Source organism: Ursus arctos, unplaced genomic scaffold, assembly GCF_023065955.2.
Source record: "Ursus arctos isolate Adak ecotype North America unplaced genomic scaffold, UrsArc2.0 scaffold_12, whole genome shotgun sequence".
In the NCBI taxonomy this organism is placed as follows: domain Eukaryota; kingdom Metazoa; phylum Chordata; class Mammalia; order Carnivora; family Ursidae; genus Ursus; species Ursus arctos.
In genome coordinates this window covers 414,078-440,240 of record NW_026622786.1, presented here as the reverse complement: position 1 = coordinate 440,240, position 26,163 = coordinate 414,078, and the positions used below count along the sequence as shown (strand labels likewise).

General features: G+C 43.1%; 1 protein-coding gene across 1 annotated transcript; it reads left to right on the top strand.

Annotated features, from left to right (window-relative positions):
- The first annotated feature begins 6,246 nt into the window (after positions 1-6,246).
- LOC113246120 (cornifin-A) lies at positions 6,247-7,964 on the top strand. Its single transcript, XM_026486604.4, has 2 exons — positions 6,247-6,352; positions 7,411-7,964. Exon 2 carries the CDS (start codon positions 7,430-7,432, stop codon positions 7,673-7,675), a length of 246 nt encoding a protein of 81 aa, XP_026342389.1. The 5' UTR covers positions 6,247-6,352; positions 7,411-7,429; the 3' UTR covers positions 7,676-7,964.
- Positions 7,965-26,163: the final 18,199 nt, after the last annotated feature.

Below are 26,163 nucleotides of genomic sequence, written 5' to 3'. Positions count from 1 at the left end.
TCTAGTTTTGCCTGCATTTGGCTCATAGAATTTTTAATTTCTGTCAGATTCGCTCTCATTTCTGTCCTTAGGGATTCTATATTCTCAGTAACCTTTTCGTTAATAGTTTTTTCAGTTCTACTCATCATTTTGACCATCGTTACTCTGAATTCCATTTCTGATACTTTGGTTACATCCATATCCATTATTTCTGTGGCAGAGGCCACAGACTCACTGTCTTTTCTTTGCTGGGGGGGGGCTTCTCCTTCTTGTCATTCTGATGAGGAGAGGTTGCGGGGTTTCCAGAGCCCAAATTATTGACTGGGTCCCAGGCCGTGCCCCTTGTTTTATAGGGATCTTAGGGATGTGGGCTTCTTCTTTAAAGATTTTATTTATTTATTTATGTGGCAGCCAACCAGCGAGAGAGGGAACAGAAGCAGGGGAGTGGGAGAGGAAGAAGCAGGCTCCCAGCGGAGGAGCCCGATGAGGTACTCCTTTCCGCAACGCCGGGATCACGCCCTAAGCCGAAGACAGACGCTCAGTGACTGCGCCACCCAGGCGCCCGGGTTGTGGGCTTCTTGATTTTTCAGCCTGCCTTCTGGGGGAGGGGCCTGCCGCACTGATACTTAGGCAACCCTGTTTGGGTAGAGTCTCCGTGTCCTCTGCGAGGGGGGATGGGGATGGGCACTCTCTGAGCCGGTATTTCCAGGCTTTTGTTCTCTGGCGGCTTTCCCTGGCGGTTTGCTGTGCCTCTTCTGAGAGTCAGAGCAGCAGCGGCCAAATTTCAGCCTCTGTCACAGAACAGAGGGATTGCGGCCCGTTCTCTACTAATGTTCTGGCCACTTTAACTCTGTTACTGTTGCTGCTGCTCAACCCTGCAGCGTCCCGGGATGTGCGCCCCACACCCGGCGTCCCAGCCCTCACTACCAGGGCTGGCGCGTCTCTGTCCTTTGTGTTTCTAATGCCACCAGCCACCAGCCGCCCCGCGCACTGCGGAAGCTCCTGGTCTCAGTCTGGATCCAGTGAGCGCACCGGGATTCCGGTGTTCCGCGAGATGCCTGGTGGCGCGCGCACCCGGCTCACGGTCTCAGTCTGCTGTTTTGCGGGTGCCGACCACGAGCCCGCCCCCTCCCCCGTGCAAGTGGCTACCGCTTCCGGCGCCCGAACGCGGCAGCTCCCTCCCCCTTCCGTTTATCTTCCGATATCTGTGCACGGTTTCATGGCTCCCTGCTTCGTACCTCAATACTCAGCGCTGGAGATGTTCATTTGTAGAGATCCAGATGCATCTTCCTGCGTCTCAGGCTGGTTCCGTGGTTGTTTAGGCTGGTCTGGTACCTATCCAGCTCGACTCAAAGGACCGGCTGAAAATGGTGTCTCCTACTCCTCCGCCATCTTAACTCCTCCTCCCGAGATTTCATTTTAAAACTTGATACCCTCAACAGAAAACCTATCTGTGTCTTTGATCATCCATACCCAGAGAAACTCTATCTCAAATACACAATAGATGGGCAGTTGACCAGTTCAGCTATGTGAGAATATCAGGTCTCAGTCGGTGTTCATCCTGAGAATAGCTTATAGAATGACGAACTAGTGTTGAAAAGCCATATGGCAGAGCTGTTAAGGGACTATATCCTGGCACCTCCTACCTTTGACCTCTGGGAGAGTTTCTTAATGTATTTCTGCTTCAATTTCCTTGTCTAGGACATGCCTAGGTCATTGCATGATCTCTAACACCTTTAGCCACCTCCTGCACCCCAGCTGATATAATGCATGAACTGTGCAATCTGACAACGTGTACACTTGAAAGTTTAGTGGAAAAAACCAGGGGGAGATAAAGCAATTGGAAAGCCCTAGCAGGATGCTGTACTGGCAAGGGGTGCCCAGCACCTGGGTCCTCACACACACACACACACACACACACACACACACAGACAAGCACACAGACATCAGGAAGAGGTTTCACTTGATTTCTAGTGGAAGGAAAGGAAAGAATGAGACAAATTAACAGGACACATTTTTAGTCCATTCATCCTAAGAGTGTTTGAAGCACCATTCCATTTCAACTTTACAACCCTCATGTGAAGTACACATTAAAATAGATGGGAACATCATGAAATGCCTGGGTGGCTCAGTCAATTAAACATCTGCCTTTGGCTCAGGTCATGATCCCAGGGTCCTGGGATTGAGTCCCACATTGGGCTCTTTGCTCAGCAAGGAGCCTGCTTCTCCCTCTGCCTGCCATTCCCCCTGCTTGTGCATGCTCTCTCTCTCTGATAAATAAATAAATAAATAAATAAATAATCTTAAAAAAAATGGGAACATCAAAGGGCAAACAGGCTAGGTAACAAGCTCAAAGTCATCCTGCTATGAAGAGGGTAACAAAGCTGTGGAACAGCTGGGCCTGACACTAACCCTGGGTCCTTTCTTTTCTACTTGCTTCAAGCAAGAAAAGCCAGATTTAACTTTTTATCCCTCATTTGAGGGACTGAGAGAGGAAGAGAGGGAGGCTGAGGGCTTATGCTATGTTCTTAGAGAGACAGTGGGATGGAGAGGCAATTGGACATCCCAGGCCATGGTCTGATTCTGCTGGGCCATAAGGACACCAGCTGTGAGGTGTGGGATGAGTCCCCTCCCTCCCCAAATGTCCTTTCCCCTCTCTGGGAGCAGGAGCAGGGTAAGGGTAGAGGCTCTCCGGGGCTAGGACTACTGTCCTTCTCTACCTTGGCGTCCATCTCTGCGAATTTTACTTCTCCTGCCTGTAGGACCCAAGTGTTCAAGAGGCTTCAAAATGCCTGGTATCTGGTGTCTCTTCTCCCCATTTCCTCCTCTTTTTTCAGATGGAGGGCCCCATATGCTATGGAGATTTCTTTAAAATCATCATAGCCTGAAATGAGCCACCACTCTTGGGTCCCTAGCTCCTCAAGGTGACTGGGGGAGGGTCTCTTACTATTGCTTGCTTCAAGGTGTCAGTGTGTTTTAAACATGGCCCCCATAATAAAATGACTGGAATTCGAATTCTGCATGACATTCTCTGCATGCTCTGGGTCTCAGGGAAGCACCAGAGTGAGTGATGTAAGCAGGGAAGGGCCTGATCACTGAAGAGCTCAGGACTACAACCTTCCCCACTCTGCAAATGCATGGTGAGCCAGAGGCGTGCACTGAAACAAAGGACGTTCTTGCAGCTGGTCCGGAGGGGAGCCGGGTTTTGACATGTGAAGAGCAGCAGCCCCTCTGTGCTAAGGAGGGCCTCCTATGAAATCATGGGAGATGTACTTCCCATTGTAACACTCCTGTTTCCCCTTTTCTTTATGTGGGACATTTGTGGGGCCAGATTCACCCACTAACCCCACACTGATAGTGAAAAGGAGCTTCTCTGAAAGGGAGAACAGACAACACTAACCATCGTTTGAGCCTCAGATGAAGAAACAGGGAGAATAATGTTTGGAGTCATGGAAAGTTCCAGAGGCCAGAGCCAGAGCAGCACTGGATGGAGCCAAGGGAGCTCTGGTCAAGGAAAGCAGGAGATTCCTGCCAGGGCAGGGTATCAGGTGATAGGGAAATTCCTTTGCATCCAGGGCCAAGGCCTGGGGAGGGGCACAGGGTACTCCAGCTGCAGAGCCGGGTTCAGATCCTCCAGAGCCTGAGACAAACTGGGTGACCATACAGGACAGAGGAGCAGGAAACAGGAGCCTCTGATTAAGAACCCTACCAGGTAGAGCAGCAGACTTTGCCTGGAGCTCCTTCTGTTAGGCTCTCCTGAGAGCAGGTTCAGGCAAAGAGAGGGACCTAGCCCAAGCCTGAAGAGAGCCAGAGTGAGATGAGAGGCTGGAGCTCAGCCATGGTCATGGCACCGGCACCAGCCCAGAGGGAGATGGGCACCAGACGGACTGACAGTGAATGGACGCATGGGGAAGGCTGTGTCATCTGTCCTTTGCTGAGCCATTCTTCTTCTTCCCAACTCACCCCCAAAGATGAGGAACTCTGGGCCTCTCTTTACAAATAATGCCATTCATTCATTCATTCTTCCATTCATCCATTCAGTCAGTCAATCATTCTGTAATTGCCAGCTTGCTGAGCAACTACTACCACCAGGCACCACGTGAGGATGGAGATGCACTAAGGGCCATAAGGACACAAGGAGAGGTTGATCCAGGACTCAAGTTCACAAGAGGTGACCCAGCCGGAGCCAGCAGGTGCTCCACAAACATTTAGGTGTATGTTTGGGGGCAGGGGAGGGGAATGAGGAGGAAGAGCTATCCACACACCTGGGTTCTAAATGTGATTTGGATTTTCCAAGGGCCACACCTAATAACAGATGTGTTTTGAGGACAGCACTGAACCAGTGGCTTCAGATTCATGTTATGTTGATCACAGGAAGTTACTAGTGTAAAGGCTCAGGGGATCCCTGTTCTTATGCTCTCGGGAAAGAAAAGCCCATGGCAAGGAGAATCTTGGGGATCTGATCACCATGGAGCTTCCTGGGGCAGAAGCTCAGAGGCTGCCCACCTCCTGCCAACATCAGTGTCATTTACTAGTCAAGGTACCTGGAGTCTGTTACTATGCCATCCTGGGGCCCCATCCAAAGTGAAAGCAACTCTGGCTCGAAATATGCACGTTAGCCTTCCCCTCCTCTCTCAGAACCTGGTCCACTGAGTGACGATATGCTGAATGAGTCCCTTATTTCCACCTATGATAATTCATGACCCTTCTATTTTCAGCAGAGCTAAAAATACCTACTTTTAATCCTAGGGCCACTTCAAACATTAAGCAGCTTTATTCCTACCTAAGAGGATTCATCTTAGCAAAGATTAAAGATTTACCAAAAATGAAGGGCTCTTTTTTTCTTCTAACTTTGCCCATCACACGGAGCTCTCCCAGGACTGAGTGGACCCAGCTACAAGCCAGGAAGTCTGAGTTTCCCTTTCCACCTGTCATTTTTCTGCCTGGGCTTAATTTCCTCTCTAGGCATTAGGAGTAGGGAGGCGCTAAAAAAAGAAGAACATAGGCTTTCACTGTAGACTTCATTTTTTCATGGGGATTGTTGTTTGACCTTGAGGGAGTTATTTCACCTCTTGTAGCCTCAAATCCATCAGCCATCACTTGAAGAGTATGGACTGAGGCTCTCTGAGAGTCATTAAACTACTGACTCTAAAGTAGGATGTGTCTCTGACGCTAGGTAGTTTCCAGTCTGTTGAGGGAAGTGGCCTTCACACTTGGAAAGCTTCCAGAATGAAACATGTCTGGCATATACTAGGGTCTCTGTTAATATATGTTGAATGGTTGTGGAAACAAATATCACCATGGGAGTGCTGTTGTTTTGAGCAGGCACAGCTCTGATGCTGAGAGAGCCCCCAGGAGATACAGAGCCAGGAGAGAAGGAAAACACTGAAGCCAACAAGACCACCAGGTGTCAGGGCTGGGGCTGGAAGTGGGCAAAGAAGGGTTGGGGGTGGCCTCATCTTTGGGTTCCATGGATGGGCTTGGGCAAGCAGATGAAATAGTCAGAAAAGGCTTCCACGTTTTCAGTGGTGTGTGGGTGGTATACAGTTGGGTTAGGAAGGAAGCGCCAGGGCCAGAAGGCTGGGTGGAGTGGAGGGAAAAGTTTATCCCAGAAGAGGAATTAGCCCTTGAAAATTTCTGAAGTAGGAGAGGGGCGAAGGTGTGGTTGGTGAAGGCAAAGCAGGTTTACCTAGATTAGCAACCAGTCAGGGAGGGGTGGGGTTGGGGGGAATAATTAACTAATCTGAACATGTTTAACTCAGTGGAGTTAGGAGAAAGATGGAGGAAATGGATTGGATCCCCAGACAAGGAGTCTGTAATCAGTAAATCGATGGCCTCTAGCATCTATTGTCCTTTATACAGCAGACAACTGGTGCCCACCTCAGGTCCTCTGCACACCTCTCCCACTCATTCATGTGCCCAAATGTATTCTAACCCACAAAACAGGAGGAACAATCCCCTCAAGAGAAGAGAGAGCAAGAATGTAGCAAGGCCACAAAAAGACTCAGATCTTCCTCCAAGGTTAACTCATTAAACCCTCCAGGAAGCTTGTGGCTTACCCCTCCCCCAACACAAGAGCTATGCCTGCATCTAAGGGTGAGGGTGGCACTGGGAATTAGGCATTGGTGACATCATTGTCACACAGCCAGTGCCAAAAAATATCAAGTGGGTGGTTTTCATCACAAAAGCTGATCCAACTGGTAATTGAGGGGAGTAGGGTGAATCATGTTTGACAGGTAAGGAATTAAAACAGAGGGGGCCTGGGGTGATTCTGTTTCCTTGAGGCAGGGCTCATTCATCCTATAAAAAGCCAGCTGGCTGCTGACTTCACATCAGACCAGAGCAACCAGACACCCCATTCTCTGTGTACCAGGTAAGTCTCTGATTGGAACCAATTTGAAATTCATGTTTACTTTTTTTATTGTTGAAAACTGGACAAAGGCAAACATGTGTAAGAGGGCTGATGAGGATATTAATGAAAGAATACTGCAAATTTTAGATTAAAGCACAGTTTGGGTGTAAAGGGAATTAGGGGCAGGTAAGTCTGGCACTTTGGTGAACAGCCGTGGGACGGGGGCCAGGGAGGGGACAGGTTTGTGCAAGTACCGACAGTAAGTTAGTAGAAGGATTGTGACTAGGGCTCTCAGGCCCAGGCACTTTCAGCAACACTGCTATTTTCTCTGTTTATGACACTTATAAAAATGTTAATTCATGAGAGGGACCTCTACTTTGCATTTGTTATATTTCAGGCACCATGCTAGGTACTTTGGGTAAATCAGACCATTATGGAAGTCATTCAGCAAGCTCACAGCCTAGCGGGGAAGATAACGCATGCTCATACACAGATGGAATGCAAAGCAGATAGTGATTGGTATGGGAACATAGAGACAAGAAAGGGCTGTTTGGGGGAGCCATGCTCAGTATCTCCTGGTGATAGTGCAAGATGTGAGCTACAATGGAGGCATGTTTGGACAAGCAGAAATGGGAAGGAGAGCATTTCAGAGCAGACTGGATAAGCCAAGGCCGAGTGAGGTCACAGGAGCTGAGACTCACAAAGTCATTTTGTAAGTCACAGGTGTGCTGCATGGTCCTAGGGGTGAGTAGACTGCCATTGTTTCTATAATGTCACTTTCCAAAAGACCTCAGTGTGGTCCTGGGTACTTGTCAATGAGGGATATGACATGTCTGGGGAAGAAAGATTGCTGGGGAATGAACCCCATTGAAATGGAGCAGAACAAATTGACTTTAACTCCTCCTCTTGAAAGGGCCCAGAAATTACCAAAGCATATTTTACTTTCAAGCGTGTGGGGGTGGTCAGTCGGAGGAGATGAAGGGCTGTTTCTTCTAACAGGGCTTGTAAGGATACATTTCGCATTGAACATGGCTTCTATCCTAGATAATCCCTGTTTAAATCGTCTGTTCTGTGTGTAGGTCCAGCCTCCTGTGAAGCATGAGTTCCCAACAGCAGAAGCAGCCCTGCACCCCTCCCCCACAGCCTCAGCAGCAGCAGGTGAAACAGCCCTGCCAGCCTCCACCCCAAGAACCATGTGTCCCCAAAACCAAGGAGCCATGCCACACCAAGGTGCCAGAGCCCTGCCACCCCAAGGTTCCTGAGCCCTGCCACCCCAAGGTTCCTGAGCCATGTCCCTCAACGGTCACTCCAGTGCCAGCTCAGCAGAAGACCAAGCAGAAGTAATGGGGTCCACAGCCAAGCAAGCCCTTGGAGAGCCAACCACCGGACGCTGAATCCCCTCTCCCATTTTGCTTCTGTGTCTTACTTACAATTAGCATGTTATCACCCTGAGTCATACCCTCCCTCTTCGCACCCTCTCAAAAATTTCCTTCACATTCTCTGGAGGGCTCCGAGCCTCTGAATGATGCTAAGAGTCTCACTGGCTGAGCTACTCTTTTAACCGCTCAGGGCTCATCAGAAGAGGGGAATCAAGTGGATCTTTCCTGCTCTGTCCCCATTAAACCACTTTTAACTCCACAACTGGCTGTGCTTTTCATTGGCTGACTCAACTTTCTCGTTGGTCTCTCATCATGAAGCAGCAAAGGGCCTGGTACAGGCACTGAGAGCATGGGTGTGTGTGAGGGGGTGGGGGGGCTGGCAAAGGGTCAAGGCTATCCAGAGCCTGTTACTTTGTGCAACCTTACCTAGCACAGGGCTTCTTTTGCACCTGAGTGAGTCCTACTTGAGCATAGATGGTACCTGTTTCAAGCCATCTCTGACTCAATCCTGGTCTCCAAGTTGCCCTTTTTCTGTTTGGTTTATTTCTTTATTATTATTTTTTGTTACAAAGAAATAGTGCTTGTAAAAATTCCAACATGATTATTCATGCATCCTTCCTTGCTGATGTCCCAACACATGGAGCCAAACCCTGAATCACTCATACTCACAGACCCACACACAGACAGACTTCTGCACACACCAACACCTCAAATCACATGACACATACTTGATCACCCTAGTCTGTCTTTATTTTTCACTGAGACCCCTGTGCTATAGCAGGACAAAGGAGTAGAATCCACAGTGCCTGTCTAGGACAAGCCTAAGGGGGTGATCTTCACCCCTTTCCATGGAAATAGACATTCATGCAAATATGCACTGACACCAAAGCACAAACACACCTCCCCCCGTTTACTTGTGCCCCCCCTCCAGCCCCCCACCCCACATACACAGGGTACCTCTCCAAAGAGAATGCAAAAGTAAATGCATAAAAGAAGAAAAAGGAAAGTTTAGGTAGGTTTCAGGAGATAGACTGTTTAATGCAGATAAGACAGTCAGCCTGAAATTAAGGGAAAGCAGGTCATCACCAGGTAAAATGTTAGGGTGAAAGGATACTTGAAAACACCATTCAACTTCCAGATAAATCTGATATCCTTCCCCAGAAAGGGGAAGATAATTCATTAAGACCAACCAGAAATCATATTTCTGAGTCACATCCAGAGCTCAGCTCTTCAGAGTCCCACCATCAGCTCTCACCCTACAGCCATGTCTTCTTGACTTTGTTGGTGACCAGCAAAAAGTCTAGAGGCTGAGAGATCAACAGAATTTCCAGTGGGGCCGCAGTGGTCACTGGGGAATGAACCCTACTTATAAAATAACATCAAGCAGGTGTGAGGCAGGCAATAGGTGTCAGCTGACAGGTGTGTTGCCCATCACCTGTAAGACTGTAAGACAAAAATTATCCAACAAAGCTTTGCAAGTTGATGAGTAATCATCAGACTGGGAGGAGAGAATGATGTCACCTGGGTATGCAAGGTTTGTGCATGTCCAGGGGATTTCAAGTTGCTGCTTGTTGGCATGATGGGTAACGTCAGCAATAACTCTAGGGGCAGTCACCATTACAGGGGCAGGCTGTGACTGGGGACCCTGGTTGGTGACATACAGCTATTAGGGACGTAAATCCAAGAAATTATCTTAATAAAAATCCTTACACACCTGCATGCCTTCTGCATTCACTGGGAAATATGCATTCAGACACACAATGATTTATTTATAAGTATCATCACTTCAACATTATATATATTAGCAAAAAAAGGTTAGGAGGGAAACAACATAAATTCTCCCAAAGAGAAAATTGATCGAACAAATCATTTTATATCTGTCATGAAATACACTGTGATCATAAAATAATATTTAGTCATATGGAAAAATGTTCAGACAATTTCAAGATCATATAAAATATGGCATATGACACATAATATCTTTGTTAAAAATATACAGAGATATGTGTAAATTTTTAAAAATCTGGCATAAAATACAACAAAACTTAATCAGTGACTATATTGGGATGGAGAATAAAAGGTATTGGTTATTTTATTCTTTGAACGTCTCTATATTTTACTTATTTATTTATTTAGAGCATGCACACAGTAGTGGGAGGGGCAGAGGGAAAGAGAAAATCTTATGTAGGCTCCGGGCTCAGCTCACAACTCTGAGATCATGATTTGAGCTAAAATCAAGAGTCAGATGCTCAACCAACCGAGCCAATCAGGCACCACTAAGTGTCTCTATATTCTAAACACATTCTACATCATAGATTGGAATTGTGTTTATTTATAACATTTCTTGCACATGTTTAAAAAACAACAAAGCATTCCAAGATGTTGATGAGCTAGTGAAATATGTTTTCCAGAAACTCCTCCAAGCCCTGCAGCAGTTTCCAGGCCAGCTGCCCACAAGGAAAAGAGAGGGGGTAGTAAGGAGGGCACGTATTGCATGGTGCACTGGGTGTTATATGCAACTAATGAATCATCGAACTTTACATCAGAAACCAGGGATGTACTGTATGGTGACTAACATAATATAATAAAAAAATTAAAATAAAAAAAATGATATTCTATATAAACCCCGCGACCACCAAGTGTTAAATAAGGTTATGGGGCAGGTGTGAGCTCCTCTTCCCTCTGAGGCTTTCCTCTTCAGTAATAGGATGCCATTCTCATAGCCAACAGTAGAGGCAGGATACTACTTTCGGGTGTGGAATCTGAGGGTCAAACTGCATACAGGTTGGTAACTGGAGGTGCGTGGTGTGGTTGCAATCTCACCTACGCAGATAAAGGAATGCACATTGGATTCTCTTCATGGATAGATCTTGGTTTCCTCACGTTCACGTTCCCCTGTCCTAGGAGCACCTCAGCCTCCACGTGTGCTGAAGGAAAAAGAAGATAGTGCCTAGTTTAAATGAGGACTGTTCAATAAGGGAGTTCAGCTAGACTGTGGGCTGTTTTCTCCTGTTTCTGACCCAGAAGAGCCTCTTTTCCAGCTGGCTTCCTGCCTCTGCCTGCGTAATGCCCTTGACCTCCACCAAGTGGCTCCTCCTGTTCCCCTCCTCCTCCTGTCTCTTTTCTGCTGTAGTTCAACACCCCCACTCCAGGCACCCCACATCTCTGCAGAACCAGATGTCCGCCAAATGGTAGGAGCTTATTTGATGTTTGCTGGGATACTGAATAGTCTGTACCTTCACCAGAAGATGTTGTGTATTTGAGGGGAATTCTGAACCTTGCTCTGTGAACGCTCAGTGCCTATGTCATTCAAACTGCCAGGTGAAGTGGGGCCTCCAGTCCTGAGCCTTTGCCTGATATAGCATCATGGCTTCCCAATCCTGTTAGAATTTTCACAGGGCTTGTGTGTCAGCCCAGTTGTTCCTCTTGCCTATGACAGGGTCCTCCTGGCCCTACACATGGCTATTCCTCATAATGGCCACTCTTTTAAAATTTGATTCTCAATCTGTGTCAGAGAATCAATCAGGTGAGTTGGAATTCTTGATATTCATGTCTTTTTTTTTTTCAAGAAAACATGACAGATATCAGGGTATGATCTCTGGGCACAACATCTGCATCGTTTTCTAAAAATCTTTAGTTTCATGGTACATAATGATGATTATTTCTTATGAATACAATTTAGAATTTCAATCATGGAGTTTTTGTTGAATTCAATCAACATTTGCTGTTTCACAAAAGAATTTTCTTTGATGACATAAGATTGGAGGATCTTTATAATATAGAACAAGTTGCTGGAAAGAAAAAAAAGGCAAATAAGAAGGCACCCATTTATTAAAATCATAGATTTAGGTGATCAAAAAATATCCTCACAGATTAGACAGAGAATTCCCCAGCTTATATTAGGAGCATTGGTTTCTCTCACCTCTACTAACACCTTCACTTGCTTTCTTTGAACTTCCCTGAGCTCTAATAAAAGCAAATGCAGTGCAGCTTTTTTTTTTTTTTTTTTTGCTACCACCTGGAGTTCCATTCACGGTCTTGACCATGTCCCCTTTAGTGCTTAGAGACATGACCCCCAAATGCCCAGTACCTTACACAACTCCACAGAGCTCATCTTGCCATTGTCAGCCTTTATTTTTTCAGTGTCATCCTATCCAAGTCAACCTCCCAGTGTCCACCCACACAGCACCCACCCTAGTCATGTCCACAATGCCAGCCCATGCGTTGTCCTGTGATGTTGCCTCCATCCAGCTAGCTGCAGTGAACCACCCAAAAGCAAGAAAAGCCTCAAAAGCTTGCAGAACTAAAACACAACACACATAAATGGTTCTTTCTTTCAGAGGATTTCCATCACATTTCCTTCAAAGACTATTCTTCTAATGGGAGGTGGCATTTTCAATAGGTTTCTTTCTTAATCTCCTTGGAGTGGTATCAAGGAATTGACTTCTTTCTTGAATTTGTTTTCATGCAGCATTCCAGGAAGCAAGCTGAGAAAGCATCATTCTTAGCCTTGCCACACTTGTAGGTTCCAATGCCATTCTATACAGGTTTCTGTGGAGATGGAAACATTCTCTGTCTATGCAGTCCAGTACAGTAGCCACCAGCCACATATGATTATTGAGATCATGAAATGTGGCTGGTGTGACTGAGGAACTAAATTTTTAATCATATTCAAGTTTAATTACATTTACGTGTTAAGTCTTCAAATATTTATTAATTCATTAAAAATACCAAATATAAATTCATGGCAAATTCATGTAAAAACAACTATATTTTCCTAAACAAAAGAGTTATTTATAAGAGTAGCACTGTTTTAAAAATACCTTTAATGTCTATGTTAGTAGAATATAGTCAGTGTCTCATATCTGCTTCTGCATTCAATCTGTTGTGATGTGTTTTGGTTAAAGAATGTGGAGAAAATACGGCCTCACACAGATAAGTAGTTGTGAAACAGAGGAGTATTTTAGTAACTTTCATATAATTATGGATATCCTTTGACACCACACCAAAACTCAGCAAATAGTTGTTTCCTAAAGATTAGTTGTGGAGAGAAGGAAAAGCTCTTCTCAACTCTCAAGGTCTTCCAACTGGACTAAAAATTAAATTTAGATGAGACAGATTAACAGAAAAAAAAAGCCCACAAAGTTTTATTCTGTGCACAATTTTATTCTGAAGCCCAGTAAGGAAATTGAGACCCAAAGAAATGACCAAGACAGGCAGTTTTTATAACTTTTAGAGAGAGAGAGACAATAAAATCTGTGAGGAATTCACAAGACAAGGAAAACTTAACTTTGGGAGCTTCATTTAGTAAGGGATTCTAAACAGATTTTGGGCTTGCGGGGTATTTTTCCTAATGTAAAAAGTAACAATATACAGTATTCTCTACTCTAAATTTCCCACGGTGATAAGGGTGCCTCTTTCTCCCTGCAACAGGGAGGTTAACTTTCACGTGGGGAGATTTATTTCCTGCTTTCGGGGGATGGAAGAAGATCTGAATGTCCTTTTTTAATTTTTCCCTTAAGTAACTTTTATTTAAAATAACCAATATGCCAAAGTGGGATCTTAAACCATCTTAACTAATTGTTTATATTTTGTTACATTAAAATCTATTGGTCTGGAAAGAAGAATTGAATGGTCTTTATTTGCAGACAACATTATTTTCTATGTAGAAAATACCAAGGAATTTTTCTTTGGATCCTACAACTAATAAGTGAGTTTAGTATGTTTGCAGGATACAGGAACACAAAAAAACAAATTGCACTTCTACATACTAGAAATGAAGAAATAAAAAATGAAATAAAAAATGTGTGCCATTTAAATTTGCTCCAAAGAAATGAAATACTATAAATCTAAACAAATGTGCAGGATTTGTATGATAAATATAAATAAAAGGGGTGAAAGAAACCAAAGGACACCTTGATAATTGGAGAGACATAATGTGTTTGTCTATTTAATGTCTCAAAATAGTAAGAATGTGAATACACACTAAATTGATTTACAGGATTAACACAATTCTCAAAATCTCCGCAAGGCTTTTTGTAGACATAAATAAGCTTATTTAAAATTCCTATGAAATTAAAATGTCCTAGAATACCTAACATAATTTTGTAAAAGAAGAATAAACTGGAGAGATTGCTTTTTCCAATGATAATAAGTACTGTAGAGCTACAGTAATTAAGACAGCACAGCACTAGTGGGTGATGGACACTTGGATCAGTGGAACAGAGTAGAGCATCAGAGAGACATCCACACAGATATAGTCAATTAATTTTTTATGAGAGGGCAAAAACAATACAACAGAGGAAGGATCACCTTTGCAACAAATAAATAATGCTAAAGCAATTGGACAATCATAGGTGAAAGAATTAACCTCAAGTTGAACATCATATTTTATACAAATACTAACTCAAAATGGATTGTGTACCTAAATAAAAGACAAAAAACAATAAGTTATTTTGAAATAGGAGGAAAAAGTCTTTGGGACCTAGGACCAAGCAAAAGGTTCTTTTTTTAATCTGTGTCACCTCTTTCACCCATCACCTATTTCAACCTCCCCTCCAGTTACCATCAGTTTGTTCTCCGCAGTTAAGGATTTTTCTTTTTTTTTTCTTCAAATATTTTATTTATTTATTTGACAGAGAGACAGCCAGCGAGAGAGGGAACACAAGCAGGGGGAGTGGGAGAGGAAGAAGCAGGCTCACAGCGGAGGAGCCTGACGTGGGGCTTGATCCCAGAACGCCGGGATCACGCCCTGAGCCGAAGGCAGACGCCAAACCGCTGTACCACCCAGGCGCCCCAGTTAAGGATTTTTCTTGGCCTGCTTTTTTCTTTCTTTCTTTCTTTCTTTCTTTCTTTCTTTCTTTCTTTCTTTCTTTCTCTCTCTTTCTCCCTTGCTTTCTCTCTCCTCTTTCTTTCTTTCTTCTTTCCTTTTCTCTTTCTTTCTTTTCAACATTTGTTCCCTTTTTTTGTTTCTTAAATTCCGCATATGAGTAAAATCATACGATGTTTGTCTTTCTCTGACTGACCTTTTTTGCTTAGCGTTATACTCTCTAGCTTCATCCATGCCATTGCAAATGGGAAGATTTCATTCTTTTTATGGCTGAGTAATATCCTGTTATATATATTTGGCACCTCTTCTTTATCGATGAAATCAATATGACACATCACATTAATAAAAGAAAGGGTTATCTATTGGGGCATATACAACAGAAAAATGAAAACATTTTCACACAGAAAGTTGTACATGAAGGTTCATAGCAGTTTCATCAGAAATAGCCCCAAATTAGAACCTATGTAAATGTTCTTCAAAGGAGGAAGGATTAGAAGGAGGAGTTAAGATGGCAGAGGAGTAGGAGTCCCCTTTTTCAGTTGGTCCCCTGAGTAGAGCCAGATAGATACCACACCATCCTGAACACCCACAGAATCAGCCTGAGATGCAGAAAGATACATCTGGATCTCTACAAATGAACATCTCCAGTGCTCAGTATTGAGGTAAAAAGAGGGGAGCCGTGAATCAGCAGACAGATATTGGAAGATAAACGGAAGGGCGAGGGAGCCTCGGCGCTCGGGCACCGGGAAGTGGTAGCCACCTGCACTGGGGAGTGGGCTGACTCGCAGACTCTAACCCGCAAGAGAGCAGACTGAGACCCTGAGCCTGGGAGCGTGAGCGACCAGCCTGAAAACCGGAGCTCCGGAGTGCATGCGAACCACACTGAAACGGAGGAGCTCTGGAACGTGGGGGGGGGGAGGCTGGCGGCTGGTGGTGCTAGAAACAAAAAGGGACAGAGACATGCTGGCCCTGGAAGTGAGGGCTGGGATGCCAGGTGTGGGGCGCACATCACGGGACACTGCAGGGTTGAGCAGCACCAACAGAACCAGAGTTAAAGTGGCCAGAAGAGCTCAGTGGAGAGCAGACTGCGATCTCTCTGTTCTGAGACAGAGGCTAGGATTCGGCCACTGCTGCTCTGACTCTCAGAAGAGCCACAGAAAACCACCAGGGAAAGCCGCAAGAGGAAAAAAGCCTGGAAATACCAGCTCACAGTGTGCTCATCCCTATCCCCCCTCGCAGGGGACACGGAGACTCTACCCAAACAGGGTTGCCTGAGTATGAGCACGGCAGGCCACTCCCCTAGAAGGCAGGCTGAAAAATCAAGATGCCCACATCCCTAAGGTCCCTATAAAACAAGTGCACACTGCATGGGTCCTGGTCAATAATTTGGGCTCTGAACAACCCTGCAACCTCTCCTCATCAGAATGATGAGAAGGAGAAATCCCCCCAGCAAAGAAAAGACAATGAGTCTGTGGCCTGACAGATATGGATATAACCAAATTGTCAGAAATGGAGTTCAGAGTAACAATGGTCAAGATGATGTGTAGAATTGAAAAAAATATTAACGAAAATATTAATGAGAATATAGAACCTCTAAGGGCGGAAATGAGTGCCAATCTCACAGAAATAAAAAATGCTATGAATCAAATGCAATCAAAACTAGATGCTGACGGCCAGGGTAAATGAGGCAGAAGAACGAATTAATGAATTGGAGGATGGGATGGTAGAAGAGAAAGCTAAAACAGAAACTTGGCTCAAAAAAATTCCATCTCAAGAATGTAGATTACAGGAGATTACTGACTCAATGAAACATTCCAATGTCAGAATCATCGGCATCCCCAAGGGGGTGGAGAAAAACAGAGGTCTAGAAGAGATAGTTGAACAAATTGTAGCTGAAAACTTCCCTAATCTAGCAAAGGAAACAAGCATTCGTGTCCAAGAGGGAGTAAGGACCCCTCCCAAACTCAACCATGACAAAGCACGCCACGTCACGTCATAGTGCAATTTGCAAATATTAGATCCAAGAATACAGTATTGAAAGCGGCCAGGGCAAAGAAATTTCTCACGTACCAAGGCAAAAGTATCAGGATTACGTCTGACCTGTCTACACAGACCTGGAATGAGAGAAAGAGTTGGGGGGGGGGGCATTTTTAAAGCTCTTTCAGAGAAAAACATGCAGCCAAGGATCCTTTATCCAGCAAGTCTGTCATTCAGAATTGATGGAGAGATAAGGACCTTTCAGAATCACCAGTCACTGACCAATTTTGTAACCATGAAACCAGTCCTACAGGAGATATTAAGGGGGGTTCTATAAAAGTAAAAGGGACCCAAGAGTGATATGGAAGAGAAAGTCACAACCGATACAAACAAAGACATTATAGGCAACGTGACATCATTAAAATCATATCTCTCAATAATCAGTCTCAATGTGAATGACCTAAATGCTCCCATAAATGCCACAGGGTTGCAGATTTCATAAAAACACATGACCCATCCATTTGCTGTCCACAAGAGACTCATTTTGAACCTAAAGATACATCCAGACTGAAAGTAAAGGGATAGAATACCATCTTTCACGCTAATGGACCTCAAAAGATAGCTGGGGTAGCAATTCTCATATCAGACAGATTGGATTTCAAACTAAAGACTATAGTTAGAGATATAGAAGGGCACTATATTATTCTTAAAGGATGTATCCAACAAGTGGATATGACAATTGTAAATATCTATGCCCCCAACAGGGGAGCAGCAAGATACACAAGCCAACTCTTAACCAAAATAAAGAGACATATAGATAAAAATACGTTCAGAGAAGGGGACCTCAACACTCCACTATCAGCAATAGATTGATCACCTAAGCAGAAAATCAACAAAGAAACAAGAAATTTGAATGCCATACTAGAAGAGATGGACCTCATAGATATTTATAGAACACTACACCCCAGAACAACAGAATATTCATTCTATTCTAATACACATGGAACATTCTCCAGAATAGATCGTGTTCTGGGCCACAAAACAGGTCTCAACCATAGCAAAAGACTGAGATTATTCCCTGCATATTCTCAGAGCACAGTGCTTTGAAATTGGAACTTAATCACAACGAAAAATTTGGAAGAAACTCAAACACTTGGAAACTAAGAACCATCCTGCTCAAGAATGATTGGATAAACCAGGAAATCAAAAATCAATTTAAACAATCTATGGAGACCAACGAGAATGAAAACACAACGGTCCAAAACCTAAGGGACACTTCAAAGGCAGTCCTATGGGGAAAATTCATAGCCATCCAAGCCTCACTCAAAAGAATAGAGAAATCTAAAATGCAGGTTTTATATTCTCACCTCAAGAAGCTGGAACAGCAACAGAAGAACAGGCCTAATCCATGCACGGGAAAGCAGTTGATCAAGATTAGAGCAGAGACCAATGAATTAGAAATCAGGAGCACAGTAGAGCAGATCAACAGAACTAGAAGCTGGTTCTTTGAAAGAATAAATAAAATAGATAAGCCACTGGCAAGACTTATCCAAAAGAATAGAGAAAGGACCCAAATTAATAAAATTATGAATGAAAAGGGAGAGATCACAACCAACACCAATGAAATAGGAAGGATCATTAGAAACTTTTCTCAACAGCTTTATGCCAATAAATTAAGCAATCTGGAAGAGATGGAGGACTTCCTGGAAACCTATAAGCTACCAAGACTGAAACAGGAAGAAATTGATTTTTTAAACAGATGAATTAATTATGAAGAGATTGAAGCAGTGATTGAAAACCTCCCCCCAAAAAAGAGTCCAGGGCCTGATGGATTCCCCAGGGAATTCTACCAACCATTCAAAGAAGAAAGAATACCTATTCTCCTGAAGCTGTTTCAAAAAAATAGAAGCAGAAGGGAAACTACCAAACTCATTCTACGAGGCCAGTATGACCTTGATCCCCAAACCAGGCAAAGACCCCATCAAACAGGAGAATTACAGACTGATTACCCTGATGAATATGGATGCCAAAATTCTCAACAAGATCCTAGCTAATAGGATCCAACAGTAGATTAAAAGGATTATCCATCATGACCAAGTGGGATTCATCCCTGGGATGTAAGGGTCATTCAACAATCGCAAATCTATCAGTGTCATAGATCATATCAACAAGAAAAGAGTCAAGAACCATATGATTCTCTCAGTAGATGCAGGAAAAGCATTTGACAAAATACAGCATCCTTTCCTGATTAAAACACTTCAGAGTGAAGGGATAAAGGGTACATTCCTCAAGTTCATAAAAACCATCCATGAAAAGCCTACTGCAAATATCATTCTCAATGAGGAAAAGCTGGAAGCCTTTCCCTTAAGATCAGGAACACAACAAGGATGCCCACTCTCACCCTTATTATTCAACATAGTACTAGAAGTCCTTGCAACAGCAATCAGACAACAAAAAGGGATAAAAGGTATCCAAACTGGCAAAGAAGAAGTCAAACTGTCTCTCTTCACAGATGACATGATACTCTATACGGAAAACCCAAAAAGACTCCATCCCCAAACTACTAGAAGTTATAGAGCAATTCAGTAATGTGGCAGTATACAAAATCAATGCTCAGAAATCAGTTGCATTTCTATACATGAACAATGAGACTGAAGAAAGAGAAATTAGGGAATCCATCCCATTTATAATAGCACCAAAAATCATACATTACCTTGGAATTAACCAGAGACATAAAGAAACTATATTCTAGAAACTACAAATCACTCTTGAAAGACATTGAAGAAGACACAAAAAGATGGAAAAATATTCCATGCTCATGGATTGGAAGAATTAATATAGTTAAAATGTCCGTGCTCCCCAGAGCAATCTACACTTTCAATGCTATCCCGATCATAATACCGATGACATTTTCCAATGAACTGAAACAAATAGCCCTTAAATTTGTGTGGAACCAGAAAAGGCCCCATATCGCCAAGGAATTGTTGAAAAGGAAAAACAAAGCTGTGAGCATCACAATGCTGGATTTCAAGCTGTACTACAAAGCTCTGATCACAAAGACAGCACGGTACTGGCACAAAAACAGACCAATGGAACAGAATAGAGAACCCAGAAATGGACCCTCGGCTCTTTGGGCGACTAATCTTTGATAAAGCAGGAAAATACATCCAGTGGAAAAAAGACAGTCTCTTCAATAAATGGTGCTGGGAAAATTGGACAGCTACATGCAAAAGAATGAAACTTGACCACTCTCTCACACCATCCACAAAGATAAACTCCAAATGGATAAAAGACCTCGATGTGAGACAGGAATCCATCAAAATCCTTGAGGAGAGAATAGGCAGCAACCTCTACAACATCGGCCACAGCAAACTTTTTCATGACACATCTCCAAAGGCAAGAGAAACAAAGGAAAAAAATGAACTTGTGGGACCTCATCAAGATAGAAAGCTTCTGCACAGCCAAGGAAACAGTCAAAAAAACTAAGAGGCAGCCCACGGAATGGGAGAAGATATTTGCAAATGACACTACAGATAAAAGACTGGTATCCAAGATCTACAAAGAACTTCTCAAGCTCAATACACAAGAAACAAATAAGCAAATCATAAAATGGGTAGAAGATATGGACGGACACTTTTCCAATGAAGACATACAAATGGCTAACAGATACATGAAAAAATGTTCAAAATCATTAGCCATCAGGGAAATTCAAATCAAAACCACACTGAGATACCACCTTATGCCAGTTAGAATGGCAAAAATTGACAAGGCAAGAAACAACAATTGTTGGAGAGGATGTGGAGAAAGGGGATCCCTCCTCCATTGTTGGTGGGAATGCAAGTTGGTACAGCCACTCTGGAAAACAGTGTGGAGGTCCCTTAAAAAGTTAAAAATTGAGCTACCCTATGATCCAGCCATTGCACTACTGGGTATTTACCCCAAAGATACAGACATAGTGAAGAGAAGGGCCATATGCACCCCAATGTTCATAGCTGCTCTGTCCTCAATAACTAAATCGTGGAAGGAACCGAGATGCCCTTCAACAGATGACTGGATTAAGAAGATGTGGTCCATATATCAATAGAATATTACTCAGCTATCGAAAAGAAGGATTTCTCAACATTTGCCGCAACATGGACGGCACTGGAGGAGATAATGCTAAGTGAAATAAGTCAAGCAGAGAAAGACGATTATCATATGGTTTCTTTCATCTATGGAACATGAGAACTAGGAAGATCGGTAGGGGAAGAAAGGGATAAAGAAAGGGGGGTAATCAGAAGGGGGAATGAAGCATGAGAGCCTATGGACTCTGAGAAACAAACTGAGGGCTTCAGAGGGGAGGGGTTGGGGGAATATGGTAGGCTGGTGATGGGTATTAAGGAGGGCACATATTGCATGGTGCACTGGGTGTTATGCGCAACTAATGAATCATTGTTTACATCAAAAACCAGGGATGTACTGTATGGTGACTAACATAATATAATAAAAAATATTATTATTAAAAAATGGGGAAAAAAGAAAACAAAGGAGGAAGGATTAAAAAGCTACGGTACATTATTACTATGGAATATTATTTAGAAACAAGAAGGAGTAGAATATGATACACACACCACAACAGCTTGAATGAATCTCAAGGAAATTATGCTGAGTAGGAAAAAAGCTAATCTTAAAAGAATACAATGTGTGTGGTTCTATTTATAACATCTGTGAAATAACATCATTATAGGGATGGCAAACAGATTAGTAGTTGGCAATACTAGCTATAAAAGGGCAAATGAGGGAGTTTTGAGTTGATGGTAAAGTCATGTCACTTGATTACTTTGGTGATTATGTGAAGCTAAACGTGATAAAATTGCATCGAGCTATACACGTACACAGACACGGACACACACACACACACACACAAGTGCATGTGTAATTGGTGAAACCTTAATAAGCTCAATGGATTGTAAGTATACTACAATCACGCAATATGTCAGCATTGGAGGAGGCTGGGTGAAGGTATATATTTCTTTGCACCTTCTTGTGAATCTGTAATTACTTCAAAATTAAAAGTTAAAAAAATATAGAGAGAAAAAGCCTGAACACAGAAACTGTTGTGAGAATCCATCCAAACATTAAAGAGATCATTCTTTCCCCATATGTTTTCTTAGCACCCTTGTCAAAAATCAGTTGACTGTATTTGTGTGGATTTATTTCTGGCCTCTCCATTTTGTTCCATTGGTCTATGTGTCTGTCTTTATGCCAGTACCATACTATTTTAATTACTGTAGTTTTGTAATATAGTTCAGAATCAGGAAGTGTGATGGCTCTAACTTTGTTTTTCTTTCTCAAGATCATTTTGCTTCTTCAGAGTCTTCTGTGGCTCTATATGGCTATTATTTTAAAAACAAAATATAAGTTTTGATAAGGCTATGGGGAAATTGAAACCCTTAAACATTGTTGATGGAAATGTAAAATGGTGCAGCAGCTGTGGAAAAAGTATGGCAATTATTCAAAAAATTAAAAGTATAACTACCATATGGTCCAGATTTCCCACTTCTGGGTGTTTATCCAAAAGAATTGAGGCCAGCATCTCTAGGAGGTATCTGCACTCCCACACTCTTTGCAACACTATTCACAACACCAAGATGTGGAAACACCACAGCTTCCCCCTGACAGATGAATAGATAAAGAAAATGTGGTATAGACTCAAAATGGAACGCTATTTGGGCTTCAAAAAGAAGGAAATCCTGCCATTTGTGGCAACTGAAAGAACCTGAAGAACAGTATGCTAAACAAAATAAGCCAGTAACAGAAGAACAAATACTGTATGATTCCATTTATGTGGGACATTGAAAATAATCAAATTCTTAGAAGCAGAGAATACTATAATGGTTTTCATGGGTGAGGGTGTATGGGAAATGGGGAGTTGTTACTCAATGGATAAAAGTTTCAGTTATGCTGGATCAATAAATTCTAGAGATCTGCTCCACAATGTAATGCCTGTCGTTAAGAATAAGGTATGGAGTACCTAGAACTTAAAAGAGTAGGTCTCATGTCAAGTGCTTTCTCACCACACACATCAAAATGAGAGACAGAGACAAAAAGGTAGAGACAGAGGAAAAGAGAGAGAAAGAAACAATGGGAGGTGCTGGATATATCTATGCTCTTGATTGTGGTGATGGCATCACAGGTGTTTGCAGTGTCCAAATTCATTTAACTGTACTTATTAAATATGAAAAAGAAATTGTCTCAGAGGGGTTTTCCCTGGGTTTGAAAGAGAGAAGAATTATCTATCGGTTTTGGAGAAATGCGGCTATCAGGCATTAACTATTCAAGCCTGCACTTCCTCAAATGCATTAAAAATTCCCACAAACATCTCATGCTGTGGCATCCTGGAACCCAGGATCAAGAAAGGAAAGGCAGAATCCAAGGGAATGTGTGGGAATGGTCCATGAAGACATGACTGGCAAAAGAGCAAGATCCAGATTGAGAGTGTTTAAAGGTACCTAATGCCACCCACAAACATAGAGGTCCAAAGCAAGGTCTAGGACACTGATGTGGGGAGAGTAGCATTTCCTGCCACAGGAAAAGAGGCCAAGTTCAAGGTACCTCTAGATGTGGGACTCACCATCAGAAGTAATGTGATTCATGTTCTCTATGGGGTCAGTTTCCTTAGTCAATGTGGCACTGGTGAAGAAACCAAACTTCTCTCAAGAGTAGAAAGAGCCTTATCACCCAGCCACTGACTGTGCTTGTCCAAACAAATAGGAACACTAGGGTTGGGGTGAATTCAAAGTTCGAGAGGCTGATCCCAGAGAGGCTTTTGTTAGTTAGAATGAATAAGACATAGTTAAGACAATGCAGGAGAGCAATTAAAAAAAAAAGACAATGCAAGAGAGAGCCCACCCAAGGAAGGAAGATAGGAAATAAGAGATTTCTTCTAGAACCAAGGTCCATAATCCACATAAGACACAAGAAAGATCCAGATTCATACAGAGGTCAAGAAACAGGTTTTTCTGGAGCTAAGAATCCCAGCTGGAGCAGCAGGTCTGCCAAGAAGTGGTTTTGCTGAGGAGAGGGACTGAGACTCACCCTAGAGGATGGCTAATGTGATACCAGAGACTAGAGCTTAGGTGTGGCAGTAGCACTGGCACCACCCCAGAGGGAGCTGGCTGGTTAAACACTAGCTGAGAGGGAAGAACATGGGTGGAGAAGGAAGCAGGCAGCAAAGATGATGAGCCCTCACCCCTTCTTAGCCTATGCCGTGAGGCCTGTCATAAGATGAATCATTTTCAAGAAGTCACTTTATGGTTGTCAAAACAATATACAGACATCTCTCTAATCCAATTTTCTCTCTCTCTTCTTCCTCTTCCCTCCTTTTCCTCCCTTGCTCCTTTCCACCCTTCTGTGAATTTGCACATCACCAGGGAAAACAATAGTTGCCCACTGCCTGGGTTTTCTCAGTATTTGCTTGGTCTACCAAACAGCATATGAGGATAGAGTACAAGTAGGGTTTTGGGAAACTAATGAAAGGAACTCATGGTGGTGGCTGTGCCTGAGGGCTCAGATTCATAGGAGGTAACACAGAGGTAGAGCAGTGAGAAGGGAGGAGCTATCCACATAACTGAGTTGTAAGGATGTTTGGATTTCCCAAGGGTCATGCCTAATAAGATTTTTGCTTTGAGATCAGCTCTGGATTAGTAACCTCCATTTCATCTTATCCTGACCAGAGGATATAGATGGTGTATGAATTCAGAAAATCAGAGCTCTCTTGTTCCTGTGTTGCCTCCAGAGGAGAGATCCCATGAGAGGGAGACTCTTCAGGGCTATGCTCATGTTGGACAGATCCAGTCAATTCTGACTGCCCACCCCTGGGAACATCTACTACCTGTGGTCAACATAGCATCTGAAGGGCCTTGCAGAGTGAAGCATCTCTGTTTTAGCCTTTCCTGTCCTGTCCCAGGCCTGGATCAACTGAGAAAAGGAGAACATGAGATGATGATTCACTTATTGCCACCCTTCCCATGGTCTCCTAGAAGAACCAGTAGTGCCTGCTATTAATCTCCACATTCAGTTAGAAGACTAAAATGCACAACAGAATTAATCTGAGCTAAATATCAGGGTCCTGCCCAAGAAGCATATTTGTTTCTGTTCCCAGAAGCCCAGAACTTCCACTGATTTAACTTGTCTCCACCCAAGAATCCTATTACCCATAACAACCTCATCACAAAGGGCGAACAGTGAGGACAGGCCCAGGTGATATCATCGTCAAACAGTAGGTGACAAAAAAAAATGTTAAGCTAGAGATTTTCATTACAAAAGCTGGAATGAAGGTAGAGTAGCCCTAAAAAAATCCCACTTCCCTAAGGCAAGGCTCATATTCTGTATAAAGTGCCAGCTGTCCAGAGACTCCCCACCAGACCTGAGAAGCCTGTCAACTTGAACTTCTCTGTGTGCCTGGTGAGTCTACTTGGATTTTCTCGTTATTTGCTAGATGGTATTTTATTTTGATTGGGGTCTCTTTGCCATGCTATGATATATTCACTTTAAATGTAATGAAATTTGTGTTTAAGATGACTTGATAGACTTTTTTGACTTCTCAATCAGATTACAGCTATGGAACTTGGGGTCAGAAAGGAGAGTGGCTTCTTTTGACTATCTGTTCAGTTAGCAGGAGAATATGAACCATAGCCCATGCCCAGGGCCCTTGTAGTGACATTTTAATACTCCCTATAGTAACTGTTGAGAACTTACAATATTGAAGGCACTGCACTGGCAATTTAGATGTTTAAATGATATTATTTTCTTTACTCCATGAACCTAGAATCCATCAGAGAGCAAAATACATGGGCATAATTTGCAAACATACCGCATGGAAAGTAATTAGTAGAGAGGGAAAGGCAGGTATTGTACTGTGGCAAATGAAGAAAATGATTTTTCAGAGAGTGTCTAGGAGGACAGCCATAATGGGTGAGCATGTGCAGACAAGCAGAGATAGAATGGAAAACCTTCCAGAATGCATGCATGGTGCAGATGATGTGAACAAGGGATCATAGGTAGGATCATGTGGGCTCGAGGAGTTTTGTATAGGACTTTTTTTTTAAAGATTTTATTTATTTATTTATTTGACAGAGAGCCAGCGAGAGAGGGAACACAGCAGGGGGAGTGGGAGAGGAAGAAGCAGGCTCCCAGTAGAGGAGCCCGCTGTGGGACTCGATCCCGGAATGCCGGGATCACACCCTGAGCTGAAGGCAGACGCTTAACGACTGTGCTACCCAGGCGCCCCTGTATAGGATTTTTCTATGACAGCTAAGGCACCCTATGTAGTAGACATGAGAGAGACTCCAGACGTTTGACTTTACTGCCTTTTCATATTATTGAAAACCTGGGGCCTCCCTTCAATTCTAGGAGGTGGCCATTGTGTTGTATTGCTAATGTAGATTTTCAGGATCAACAGGAGAAAAGGAAGTATAGAGGAAGACTCCACTTCCATGGAGCAGAGTAAATCACCTGTAAGCTTCTCCTCCTGAAAGTGCGTAAGAACCACCAAAGTTTCCTTCAATCTCAAAAGCAGGGAAGCTAAAGAAAGAGAGTCTCTTGTTTCTGAGGGGGCATGAAATAAGACATATTTCTCATTGAATTTGGCTTGTTTTACCAAACCA